The sequence below is a fragment of the Spea bombifrons genome, chromosome 2 (genome assembly GCF_027358695.1).
Source record: "Spea bombifrons isolate aSpeBom1 chromosome 2, aSpeBom1.2.pri, whole genome shotgun sequence".
NCBI classification, from domain to species: Eukaryota; Metazoa; Chordata; class Amphibia; order Anura; family Pelobatidae; genus Spea; species Spea bombifrons.
Window position 1 is genome coordinate 48,983,725 of NC_071088.1, and position 13,988 is coordinate 48,997,712.

Below are 13,988 nucleotides of genomic sequence, written 5' to 3' on the forward strand. Positions count from 1 at the left end.
AGGTACAGAGTAAATAAGTGACACATAGAAACATAGAATTGCAGGTATAGATCAACTGAAAAACCACATGCAAACGGTGGCTATAGATCAAATAAATAATGCATGGAAACCCTAAATTGTAGGCAACGATCGCACCCCAAAGGCCAACCTTGGGGGGCAGGTTTTAACCTACTTGCCCATCACCCAGATTGCACCTACAGGATTTGCCCCAGCACCCAGAGCACATATGTAGGACTTGCCCCAGAACCCATATTGCATCCAGATGACTTTCCCAGGACCCATGATTGCACACATATAATTTACCCCAGCACCCGGATTGAGGTTTCAAATTACCAATAAATTAGTCTAATCAGATAATGTCTAATCAGACAAAGTCAGAAGGAATATTTATTATAGACAAAATAATAATTCACCTTCTCAGTTCATCTCAAGTTTCCAGGTTGGCCCAGAGGTGGTATAGGTGGAGGGAATGCATACCTATTTAATGCTTACATCCTTTCCTGCACTGGGAGACCCTCAAAGGTATATGCTGCATCGAGATGGGCTGCAAGGCTAGACACCAGGCACCATACACTGATCTGTGGAAGAGTCTCTCTTAATTGCTGGAAGCGTCTTACTTTTATATCTTTTAGTAAAACATGAAATTCAATGTAACTATCTGTGTAAGTTATCATGCTTATTAACTATTGTTTAGCAATTTTGTGGTGCAGTACTCTATGATCAACAGCAGCAAAACTAGGAGACTAGATTGGAGTCTCTTCAGACCCCTTCACGTCTCCTTCAGAGTAAGGGGATCCTTCATTAAAGTCAACAACATCATTGGAAAGAAGTTCCCCAATGGACATTTTGGCATTTAAATCCCTGTAATGTGAAAGCGGCCTCACATTAAATGCCTGAGCTTGGGGTCATAAAAGATTTAGCCAATGCCAATGCTTAAAGTGTCAGGACATAATAGTAAGTCCTCCAGTGTCAACTGCTGGAATTCTGGGATGTACTATTATGTCCATCATCAGAAAGGGGTTATGAATGGAAGTATTCAGTAGGGAAGCATACCATATATATATATATATGCTTTTTTCTATTAATAGACCCTGTGAAGTTGAGGATGTCCTTTAAGCTGAAAGACTCCAGATGTGGATTTAGGGTACGTGGAAAACTGAAAGCAGAAGAAGTTACAAAAAATGGAGGTATGCTAATTTGATTACAGAATAAAGACTGAGGTTTTAATTTTAATGTGCAAAAAGTATTCTGGTAAACAGAGACAATTGAAAATAGTAAATATGGCCCCCCTACTATTTTTATTAATTTATGCTTGCAGTCCTGTTTTTACCATCCTAAGCATTTTTGTGTTTCTTTCATTATCTCAGGTGGGATAACGCTTTGCACAGATTGCTACATTACTTATGCCCATTTAAAATGTGTCTCCTTGTGGAAAGCCAGAGGGCGTCATTTTCGTTCTACACAGAATGAAGAACTCACCAGAATCACACTAGAACTTGAAGCTGAAGTTAAGCTAGAGGAGACCACAGGTGATTTAAGTGCAGGTTCTTACAATTGCAATGAAATGAGAAGGTCTGTGCATTTACTGGCCCTACGATGTTAAGTACACTTATTAAAGTAACATATACTATGGTGCCAGCAAAACTGGCGCTTTAGGGATAGCATGGCAACTGCACTGATGATAATTACATATTTTTGATTTTTAAACTTTGTTAAAGATAAACTTTTTGAGAAGGGAAGAAAGAGCTCATGTGACATATGCTGGGGTAATCCATGAAAAGACCTCAGTGTGGTCAATATTGCCACATTGTCACATAATTTGCACTACCTATTAGTACTGAGTTTGATGGTAGCTGATATGTGACTGAAAAAGTATGTTACAGTGTAAAAAGCTGTGTAGTGTTGGGAAAGTTTTTTCTTAAGCAAACATTCTATCGGGGTAATCACCTTGAAGTTGAGGTTGTTGTTCTTGTTCATGTCGTGAATGTCATTTTTTGAGCACATCCTATGACCATGTATCTGAATTTTAGGACTATTTGTCTGTACAATGGAGTGAATATATATTCCCTCCTTACTATGAATCTTTTTGTTGACATACAGAATGTGAGATATATCTCTTGGCTATATATTATAGGCTTCTCCCTCTTTATGGTGAATTAAGGTACTTTGTCCAGCATTTGTCAGTGTAATTGTGTTATTTGTCTCTTTTGTCTTGCTATTGTAAAGTAGAGTGGTAATCACTATTGGTAACCTTTGAGCTTGGTATGGTTTCTGATGTTACAATCCTCGATTACCAGTTTCTGTTCTACCATGTTGGAGTCTCTCATTAATAACAGCGTTCTGTGAGAGATGTCTTCCAAAGTTGGAAAATTCTCATTATTCTTCCATCTCTTGAATTTAAGTTGCCAAAGTTGAGGACTGCTTACTGATGGCTTTTTGATGGACGTTTGTTTGTCAGACTCTTTATGTCATAAACTTCAGTCAAGATATAGACGATTTCCTGAATACCCATTTCAGAGTGAGTACAAGTTTAAGCATCATCAAATGAATAACTTTTGATATTGGTTTGGATAAGTCAGAGTAACTGTAGTTAATATCTGGATTGCAACTTTTTGTTGGATATATTTAGTACCTTGCATTTTAAGTCTTATGTTTACTGAAGAATTAAATACTGTATACATTCTGAGTAGTATTTTTTCAATTTTGTGAAATAATTAAATCAGGTGAGGTTAGATTCTAGAAGAAGTATAACAGGCTGTTTGTAATTTGTTTTCCTATTGTGCAGTTTGCTGTTGCATGTTTTTGCTATTGTCATGTAGACACCATTGTAGTATTTTCATTAGTTTGTCTTTTATTATGTCAGATAAATTAGCAAATATTTTAAATAAGAAATAGAGCAGTTTACTACAATGTTGCACTTATGGGTGTTGCTGCCCTATGCCTGACCCAGAGCATTGTACCATGAGCCATCCTTCTCTTCTTCTTGTGCAGAGCCACATTTTGTGGTACAGAAGTTTGTACAGTGCTCTGTAGTATAACTGGAACGTCGTTGGCTAACCCTCCAACATAGTCTTTTGGGTACATAAAGTTTTCTCATATGTGCACTATGGTATAGAAATCTGGAACAGGTGGGGAAAGTAAATGAAAATAAAAAAACAAATGTGTCATCGCAGGATAAAGTGGGACATGAAAAAGTATTATTCAAGAGACTGGGCATAGTCAATCTATTCATGGTTGCATAAATATTACTATACTTACTAATGATTGGGGTGCAGACAAAGTCCATTATATTCCCAGCATCTAGGCTCCTCCCTGATTTTCTTTCCCAGATTGTGATAGAATGCAAAGGCCACAATAAGGAGTCTGTGGGGCTAACCTTAGTGTTGGTATTGTTGGCTGAGTGTCTGCTGAAGATGTATACGCCTGTGAGGAATGTACTTGAGAACAATGCCAACAATACAAAGCCCAAGACCATGACCATGTAAGAAAACTTCAAGAAATAAACATGAACTTCACACTAAATAGGAAATGTCCCACCTGCTCTTAGCGCTCCGTCTGGGGGCTATCCAGCCAAGTGTCCAGCACGTTGTCTGAGGGCTATCCAGCCGAGTGCTTAGCTCCCTCTCTGAGGGCTATCCACCCAAGTGCCCAGCATCCTCTGCAAGGGCTATCCAGCCGAGTGCTCAACGCCCTGTCTGAGTCTTCTTTTCCTCTGTATTCTCTCTTCTTTATTTGTCTGCTTCTCTGTGGACAACTGCACATGGCCTCCCAGTGAACTTCCACAATAGAGTGAAGCCTCCAGGCATACCTTCTCCCAGCTGCTCTGCCTTTTTGCAGAAGTTCAAAAAGGGGGCAGAATAATGCAGATAGATTCACTGAGAGAGGTGTAGAAACAATTCTCTTTCTCAGACAATCTGTCTTTATTATTCTGACATTCTGGTGAACTTTGGCAAAAGGGTGCGGCTTCCAAGCATGCCCTCTCCTCATTCCTCCAATCGAGGAAGAGGGTGTGCAAAAGGGCTAGAACTCCCAATGACTTGATGAGTCCACAGTTAGTTGATTCCTTTCTGCAGAAGTGAGCTGGCTCTTGATTCCAGGACCCCCTTTGTAGATCGCTTTCATAAAATCCTGTGGATCCTGATCTCCTATTTTCCTCCTTGGCCAGGTGCCATAAGTTGATGCTTCTAATAGTGATCTAACAGCGATCTTGATGAACACTCAACCATCTCTCCAACAGGAACATCAAGTCTTAAGATACTACAAGATACAATTGTTTCTTCCCCAGCCAAACCTATCACACTCCAGATTTATTAGTATAGAGCAGGAGGTTTAGACCTACACATACATGATCATTAATCTCCATGCAATCTCTCCAGAACCCAGAACAATACCATAAAGACATGGAGACTGGTGGTAGAATTAGTGAATGGAAAGAGTTAAAATACTAGCATTGAAATAGCAAAACACTATTTGTAATTATTGCCCTATAAAAAAACTTTGGGTATCTCTAAACTCAGGACAAATAGCAGAATCCATTTAGTAGGTTTTTTCATTAACTTTGATGAATAAAATATTTTTGAATAAAACTTTTTTATCAAATTTTCAACATACCATAGTTGCTCGATTATAAGACGACCCCCAAAATTTGAATATTACCGCATGTGCTTGATTATAAGACGACCCTGCTTATTAGCCGACGCCCCAAAATTTGAATTTTAATTTAGGCAAAAAAGAAAAAGCCTGAATATAAAACTACCCTATAAGAAAAAAGTTTTACTAGTAAATATTAATTCACATTAATTCACTATTTTTCATATTTAATAAAAACTATGATTAAGAAAAATGCATTTTTTGTTTTAATTTCCTTTTATTTGCCAACCTGCCCCCTACATGCCACTCTGACCCTCAGATATGCCTTATACACCCCTATATGCCACTCTGTCTCCACCAGAGAAGAGGATTCGGGTCCCCTGCAGCACTGCGGGAGATCTGGATCTTAGTCTTGTAGTCAGACGTCTATTTGAGAACACAACCTCGAATAAGAGACAATGGTTATTTTTCTGAGCGTTCGTATTGAGGTCCTTCCAGGATCAACAAGATCAAATTGAATGAACAAAAAATGGACGGATGTAGTTAGAATGAAGCTGAGTTGTATAGCTCTGATGAGTATCCCTGCTGGAGCAAGAATCTTCCGATTGGACCCTCTATCCAAGTTTCCCTTCGTTCGGCTTGACGTAAGAGGTTATCCTTATCGTCTGACGTATGGCTCCTCCCCAAGCGGCTGTGCCGGCAGAGAGGATAGGATTCCCACGGCACTTTCCTCAACCCCCTGATGTCAAGATGCGACGTGAGAAAAGGACGTACCAACGTAGATATAAAGACGAACGATAAGGGATCCAGACACATATTGATTTCCACCAACAACAAGGACGTTACGACTTACCTTTCTACTATCTACATATTATCTCTCCTGAGGAAGCTGGCATATCACCGGTGAAACGTGTTGAGAAAAGAAGTTTTTTTTCGAACATTTCATTTCTTAAAGATACTGCACTATTGTGGCTTCCATCTTTTATAGACTGCAAACAAGATATTAAAAATACTTTTTCTACTAACCCTTGAAGAGTCTGATATTCAGTTCTGTTTGTGAGTGAGATCAATTATATACTATTCTCCAAATTCCTTGATCAAATTGCAGTATTATTGTTTTTTATTTTTCCCTCATGTACACGCGCCACATATTTGGTTGAATTTGATTTTGAACATCCTGAGGAGTGTTAATTTTGTTGCTGCAGTACATGGACAGGGAAGTACTACACTAATGAATTGATTTATACACACTTATTCACGTGATTGGGTGATAAGACGTATAAACCTATAAGACTACCCTATAAGAAAAAAATTCTTATATTGGCCGACCTTATACCCACTATATGCCACTCTGCCTCCCTGATATGCCACTCTGCCCCTCCTGATATGCCTTATACCCCCTATATGCCACTCTACCCCCAGATTTGCCTTATGTCCCCCTATTTGCCAAGCTGCCCACTTCCGCCAGGGCTTATATGACTGAGCACCGGAAAGTCACATCACGCTGGTGCTCCGTCATAGAAGCCCCAGTGGAAGTGTCCGGTAGCAGTGGAGGTTGCCGGAGAGGAGGATCCAGGTCTCCTGCAGTGCTGGGGGGGATCCTCCTCTGTGGCAGCCGGGGAGGGTCTGTGCGCTGTACTTCCGGCCAGCAGCAGCGGATGTTGTCCGCGCGATACACGGATGGGGGATCTGGATCTTAGACTTGTAGTCAGACCTTTATTTGAGGTCGCTCTCACTCTCTCTTACACACTCATTCACTCTCTCACACTCTCTGATGCTGTCTCTCAATGTCTCCCTACCTTTACTGACACTACTTTCTGATACTACAATTCAGAGGAGAAAAAAAAGATGTCAGCGAGGTAAGAAAGAAAACGAGTGGGGTAGTGTGTAAAAAAAATGCGCACGATGGCTTCATTAGGGAAAATAGAGATTGTTAGCCTCAGGGTTGTATTTAACCTCCGATTAGGAGTTTTCTTGTCTCTGATTGGTCAGACCCCTTCCATACCCTTCTCATTAAGAAAATAGGAGGGAAGTGGAAGGACTTAGAAACAGTGCTTATACTTTTAAACTATAGTAACACTATTCAAAGCTACTCACAGCAAAGATAATGTGAAAACAAAGAACATACTATACATATAATGTCTCTAGGCAGAAATCAGTAACATAATCAAACGCAATCCATGATATCTACAGCAGTAAATTGCAATATAGATAAAATAAATTAGAACTGCAGATAAAGTAAAGACTGATATTGTATAATAGCAATGATAAAAACATGATAGACTCCAAATAGTTAATATTAACCAGTTCATGAAATTAAATACACACTCACTGGCCACTTTATTAGATACACATTGCTAGTACAGGGATGAACCCCCTTTTGCCTTCAGAACTGCCTTCATTCTTCGTGACATACTTTCTACAAGGTGTTGGAAACATTCCTCAGAGATTTTGGTCCATATGGACATGATGGCATCACGCATTTCATCCATAATGCAAATCTCCCGTTCCAAAACATCCCAAATGTGCTCTATTGGATTGTGATGTGGTAACTGTGGAGGCCATTGGAGTACAGTGAACTCATTGTAATGTTCAAGAAACCAGTTTTAGATGATGTGGGCTTTGTGACATTATCCTGCTGGAAGTAGTATCAGAAGATTGGTACACTGTGGTCATAAAGGGATGGACATGGTCAGCAACAATACTCAAGTAGGCTGTAGCGTTTAAAGGATGCTCAATTGGCACTAAGGGGCCTAAAGTGTGCCAAGAAAATGTCCCCCAGACCATTACTCACCCACCACCAGCCTGATCATTGAGACAAGGCAGGATGGATCCATGCTTTTATGTTGTTTGGTCAAAGTCTGACCCTGCCATCTGAATGTCGAGCTGGACTGCTACGGGGATTCTCACACACAACCATCTCTAGTTTTTACAGAGAATGGTCCGTGTGGACGAAAATGCCTTGTTGATGTCAGAGGTCTGAGGAGAATGGGCAGACTAGTTTGAGATGACAGAAAGGCAACAGTAACTCAAATAACCACTCGTTACAACCAAGGTATGCAGAATACCATATTTGAATGCACAACACGTCGAACCTTGAAGCAGATGGGTTACACACCAGGTGCCACTCCTGTCAGGGTATGGAAAGTTTTGAGCACAACTGTAAGTCTGCATCTCTTATGACTCTTGAAACACAAGCCCCCAATTTGAGTCTTTTCAGCTGGGGCTAGACAAATAAGAGATATTTATGACAGAACCTCCCGGGTAGAGTGGTAAAAGAATTATGTAGGTATATTCATGGTAATCAGAAGGCCTGCACAACATGCTGACAATGCAAGTCAATTCTTACTTGGTCTTTGATTGACAATTTATGTATTTGAGTCTCCGTTGTAAAATAGGAAACTGAGATAATTCATTATTCAGAAAAGATAATATTATGGGTATCTCTTATTGTACAACAAATTGTAACATTACTGCCACTGAACAAGCAATAGATAGGAAGTGGCAAACGGATACTGTACTGCATGTAATTGCCATTGGTGAAGAAAGTAGATCCCTAGAAGAGATGTCCTACAAGAGTAATAACACTATGCATGCCTATTAAGTGACTTTAGGAAACTGGACCAGACAGTTCCTTTATTTTCTTCGTTACCCTCATGGTCGAGTACTAGTTTTTGAATCCAGTTTTATAACCATACCTGGAAACTCTATGGGTTTGAGTGAAGCTCTTCTACCCTGTGTCTCCAGGTCAATTAGGTAACTAATCTGAAGAAACTTTTATATATCTTACTTTTTATACAAATCATTTTGGCATTTCTTTTGTTTTGTTTATATGGTTGATTGGATATTAAAATGGCATTCAATCTTTTGGGATCCTCAATCTAAAACAAGACCAAGGAGTAATTTAAGGTCTGAGCCTTTACATCAGAAGACATGATGTTTTCTGTCTTTTTTTGTTAAAGTGATGCACCTACATCCTACCCTGTCCAGAAGGTATGTCAGTAGTATTTATGGAACTTCTGGGTTTATTTCTAAAGCCAGTTTAACATATGACTGGCCAGTTTGTTATTGTTGCAGCTCTTTAGGTTCCTCACCTGAGAATTTTAAAGATGTTTATACATCATATCGATAGTAAACTTAACTTCCTTACACTTGTATTCTTCATAGCAAGTTGTGGACTGTCATGTCTACGCCAGAAACTGGAACGAAAGTTGAAGTCCCTTCTGAAGTCTTTGAAAAAATCCATTCAGCATGAGCGTTTTGTGATACAGATAGCTGGAGTGGAATATGAAGTGTCTCAGAAAGTGACTTCAGCAACTGAGCGAAGGGAGAACTGTATTCCTGGCCAACAACGCATAGGTGGCAAGTGTGGTAAGCACAGACCATGCTCTGGTGGTCGTTGTCTCACAATATCTTTGAGCAATTTTGTTTTCCTTTTGCTCAATCTTTTTCATTTATGTAACTTGCTGGTGCGAATTGCTACATTTTAAGCCATCTCTACCTGCACTATGTTCATACATATCAGTTTATTCTCCCTTTCTCCCCGCACTAATGCCACATCTCAGGCTTTTAAATACATGTCTATGATTATAAAATAGTCCTATTTACAGACAATGAGTCCCTGACAATATCCAAACTATTATCCTCCTTACACAACCTCTGTATGATTACACTCAGTCAGGGCCACCATCAGAGGGGTATGGCAGGTACATACATGTGAAAGGAATTAACAGAAAAAGCCAGAATGTGAGCTCACTTGCCGCTGTCCCCATAGGGCCCATAGCAAGTACACCTTAACCCCAAACTTGTTCACCCCACCTTATTTGCTGCCACCACCAAGTTCTGATGGCAAGTTTAGGGGCTTAAAAATGCCTAAAGAGGCTTTGGTAAAACCCTGAGTGAAAAGCATATCTGGGGGAGCAGAGTGGCAGCATATCTGGGGGGGCAGAGTGACATATCTGCTGGAGCAGAGTGGCATATCTGGGGGTAGAGGTGCATTAAAATGGCTATTGGTTTTCTGTTTGTATGTAACATATGTTGACTAACTGCAAAATAGATACCAAAAATGTTAAAATGCAGTGTGTTAGTTAGAATACTATTTTACTATTCCACTAATATGTATTTTTTCTAAAAATCTAAATTATTTTTTAAAAAAAAACCTAACTTTTAGGGTGCAGCCTATAATCGGATGCGGCCTATAATCGAGCCAATACGGTATATGCAGCCTATATACTGGCAGGCTACATGTGGCATGGTCATTTTGTACCACGTAGAACATGCGGGCCCTGGAAACATATCCCATACTTACAACAGTAAATACCCCTTGAAATATTTCAAGTTGAATGGAGAAAAATAGTTATTTAGAATTAAGGCAAAGGTGGGGAAATAAATAGAATAAATAATATTTCACAATATGTGCAAGAATCATTTGGAGGAATACCCCAATGCAAAGATTGTAAGCTTGCTCACAAAATAGGATATTTATATAAGCATTTTAGAATAGCTAAATTAAGGCTTAAGTAACAAGGTTTAAACACATTCTAAATCTGCTACAATTAAACTTGTCAGAGTTATATGGCAGAGTGGCATATAGGGGGTTAAAAGGCATATCATGGGACAGAGTGGCATATAAGGGGGGTATAAGGCATTTCTGGAGGCAGAGTGGCATATAAGGGGTTAAAAGGCATTTTTAGAGGCAGAGTGGCATGTAGGGGTTAAAAGGCATATCATAGGGCACTCTGCCTCCAGAAAATGCCCCCCATATAACACTACCCCAAACCCCCCCCCCCCAACTTACCACTGCTTCTGACTCTCTGATGTCTGGTTGCGGCAGCAGGTGGAAGCCGGCGTTCATGAAATTAAAGGGGCTGGCGTGCACGTACCTCTCCACCCAATGGCCGTGCCTCAGCACTTCGTCCCACGTCTTAAAAGGTGTGGGGGCAAAGAGCTGAGGCACGGCCATTGGGCAGCACGGTGTGTGCACCCCAGCCCCTTTAATTTCATTAGGCGCCGACGGCCGGAAGAGGCATTCAATCCCGTTCAATCCCGGTCTGTCGCCCAACATTCAAAAGAGCAGCTGAGCGGCTGCGAACGGGATTGAAAGCCTCTTCCAGCCGCCGGTATCCCGGTGGGCCAGCCCGGCCCTGGCCTCACCCTTCCTCTGCCCCTGCAAAACGGGAATGGGGATAGGCGGGACAGAGACCCAAAATCGGGACTGTCCCGCCTAAATTATATAAATTAATGGTACGACCTCTTCTCCCCTCACTACACTAACTAATTTCTCTGCTGTCACTGAAGAGGATGTACATGCTCTTCTTCTTTCCTATTGTCCAGCCACATGCCCCCTTGACCCCATCCCTTCCCATCTCACCCTACTCTAACTCATATCTGGTTTTTGCCCTCGACACTCTACTGAGACCAAACTTACTAAAGTTACTAATGACTTACTCACTGCTAAATCCAAGGGCCACTACTCCATGCTAATCCTACTGGACCTTTCTGCTGCTTTTGACACTGTGGACCACCCTCTTCTCCTTCAAATGCTTTATGATCTTGGCCTCCATGATACTGCTCTCTCATGACTCACTTCCTGCCTCTCTGATTGTACCTTCAGCGTCTCCCTCTCTCAGTTGGGGTACCCCAAGGCTCAGTTTTAGGACCCCTTCTGTTCTCTCTTTACACTTCCTCCCTGGGCAAACTGATCTTATCCTTTGGCTTTCAATACCACCTGTACCCTGATGACATCCAGATCTACCTATCCTCCCCTGATCTCTCTCCCTCTGTCTTAGGTTGTGTAACTAACTGCCTTGCATCTGTCTCTACCTGGATGTCTGCACTTTTCTTGAAACGTAACCTCTCCAAAACTGAACTCCTCATCTTCCCTCCCTCCAATGCTAAGATTCTCCCACCTATCTCCATCAATGTTAATGGTGCTATCATCTCCCCATCTACTCATGCACGCTGTCTTGGTGTCACCCTTGACTCTGACCTTTTGTTCACACCCCATATTCAGTCTGTCTCTAAAAACTGTCACCTCCATCCCTGCATCCTGCATCCGTCCCTTCCTAACAAAGCATGCCACTAAGGCCACGCCCTGATTATCTCCCGTCTTGACTACTGTAACTCTGTCTTAGCCGGTCTCCCTCTCAACCGTCTCACCCCTCTACAATCCACCATGAATTCTGCTGATAGACTTATCTTCCTCTCACATCGCTTTACTAAGGTCTCTGTCAGTCTCTTCACTGGCTGCCTCTACGCTTCAGGATTCATTTCAAAATCCTCACTCTTACTTTCAAAGCCCTTCACAGCGGTTCCCCTCCCTACTTCTCTAAATACACTCCTAACCGGTCCCTCCGCTCATCCAATGATCTCCTTCTAGCCTCTCCTCTGATTTCTATCTCTCATGCCCGCTTACAAGATTTCTCAAGGGCTGCCCCTATACTCTGGAATGCCCTCCCCCGGTCTATCCGTCTCTCCCTCTGCCTTTATTCCTTCAAAAAATCCCTCAAGACCCACTTCTTTAAGGATGCTTACAACATAGGACTAACACCCTCCCATATTCCTTTAGCTCACCTTTCCTAGTCCCTCTGCTGCAATACTTTTACTATTGTCACTGGTCTATCCCTAACAACGGCACTTTTACCTATTGTGTAATACACCCTAACTCCCTCTAGACTGTAAACTCGTTTGAGCAGGCCCCTCCTCACCTGTTGTGAGTTATATAAACAACAGAATGTTTCAAACAGAAGAAAATACCCCTTCAGCAGTAACCAATCATGGCCTGACATAAACCCTGAGGCGCTGCAGCAGTACCATGAGTGAATTTTTTTTTACATGTTCCTTAACCCCTTGAGGACAATTTGTGTGCCAGATACGTCACGGAAAAACATCCCTTTGGCGACAATTGACATGCTTGACAATGACGAGGCATTCAGCAACACTATTCAGCAGGGGCCCCATGTGGCCCTTCCCCAGATGTCAACATCCGCCATATATAATACTGCGACAAACACCAGATTTCAAAGAGCTTTGGAGGTGATCAGCTTACTAATAACAATGTGGTTAGTAAAATAAATGTAAAATAAATTATACGATACGATCAAAGTAATGGCATCAAAAGAAAAGCATTCTTGTCCTGAAAAAAGACAATGTACAGTATCGGCTCGATTATAGGCCGTACCCGATTATATGCCGCACCCTTAAAGTTGCCACACTGCCCCCCTATATGCCACTCTGCTCCCTAGATATGCCCTTCTGTACCCTGATATGCTTTGTGCCCCCCAGATATGCCACTCTGCCCCCCAGATATGCCACTCTGCGCCCTCCCCCCAGACTTACCAATGCACCCCCAGACTCCCTGGTGTCTAGCAGGGGCAGCCAGTGGATGTCTGCATGATGCGCGTAGACAACCTCTGCTGCTGCTCGCCACTTCCGCTGGGGCTTCTATGCCGGCGCTCTGTCAAAGAAGCCCCGGCAGAAGTGCCGGTAGCAGTGGACGTTGTCTGGGTGCACGGACGTTCACCGGGTGCTAGAGAGGAGGATGCAGTTCCCCTGCAGCTCTGCGTTGGATCCTCATCTCTGGCAGTCGGTGAACGTCTGCGTGATCTGCTCAGACAACCTCCGCTGATGCTGGCCGGTACTTCCGCTGGAGCTTCTATGGTGGAGCACTGGAAGGTCATGTCATGCCGGTGCTCCATCATTAAAGCCCTGGCGGACGTGCCGGAAGCAGTGGGGTTGGTCTGCATTGCTCAGACATCCACCGGCTTCCAGAGAGGAGGGAACAGGTTCCACAGCAGGGCTAAGTGAAAAAGAAAAAAAAAACACCTTCTCGGCTCCCAGAACTTCATGTCCCAGGTGTCGGGTGATACAAATTGCATATATAATCGGGCCAATATGGTATAGCTTGTGTGGGTATAGTAAATGACAAAGAAGAAATTTCAGCTAAACAAGAGCACCGCAAGATATTTTAAAACCGTTGTCTTGAAGGGTGCAAAAAATAAAATCAGCCATTGTCACGAAGGGGTTAAATAAAGATATGCAAATGTATAATTGTGTCTTACTAGTTGAATAATTCTGCATTTGTCTATTGTTCTGACTTAGTTTAAGATCAGATTTAATGACTAATATTTGCAGAAATCTGGGTAATTCTAAAGGGGGTTCACATACTTTCCTACAACTGCACTGTTTTGTTTTTCTTTTCGTTACTCTTTTCCATTTATTGCTGTTTTTCTGTATTCTTAAAAAATACAACTAAATCAAGTAGTGTGTACTACTGTATTTGCTTGATTATAAAGACAATGTGCTTTTTTTCCAGAAAACAATCTAAAAATACAACCTTGTCTTATAATCAAGGTCATTTTTAATTCAGACCTCAGATATGCTGCACAGCCGACTTACCA

General features: G+C 41.7%; 1 protein-coding gene across 1 annotated transcript in view; it reads left to right on the plus strand.

Annotated features, from left to right (window-relative positions):
- SCUBE3 (signal peptide, CUB domain and EGF like domain containing 3) overlaps positions 1-13,988 on the plus strand; it is a 98,737-nt gene that overhangs the window by 69,732 nt on the left and 15,017 nt on the right. Inside the window, exons 15-17 of the mRNA XM_053457861.1 lie at positions 1,089-1,187; positions 1,368-1,529; positions 8,758-8,961. Coding sequence (XP_053313836.1) covers positions 1,089-1,187; positions 1,368-1,529; positions 8,758-8,961 — 465 coding nt within the window. The remainder of the gene's footprint in view (positions 1-1,088; positions 1,188-1,367; positions 1,530-8,757; positions 8,962-13,988) is intronic.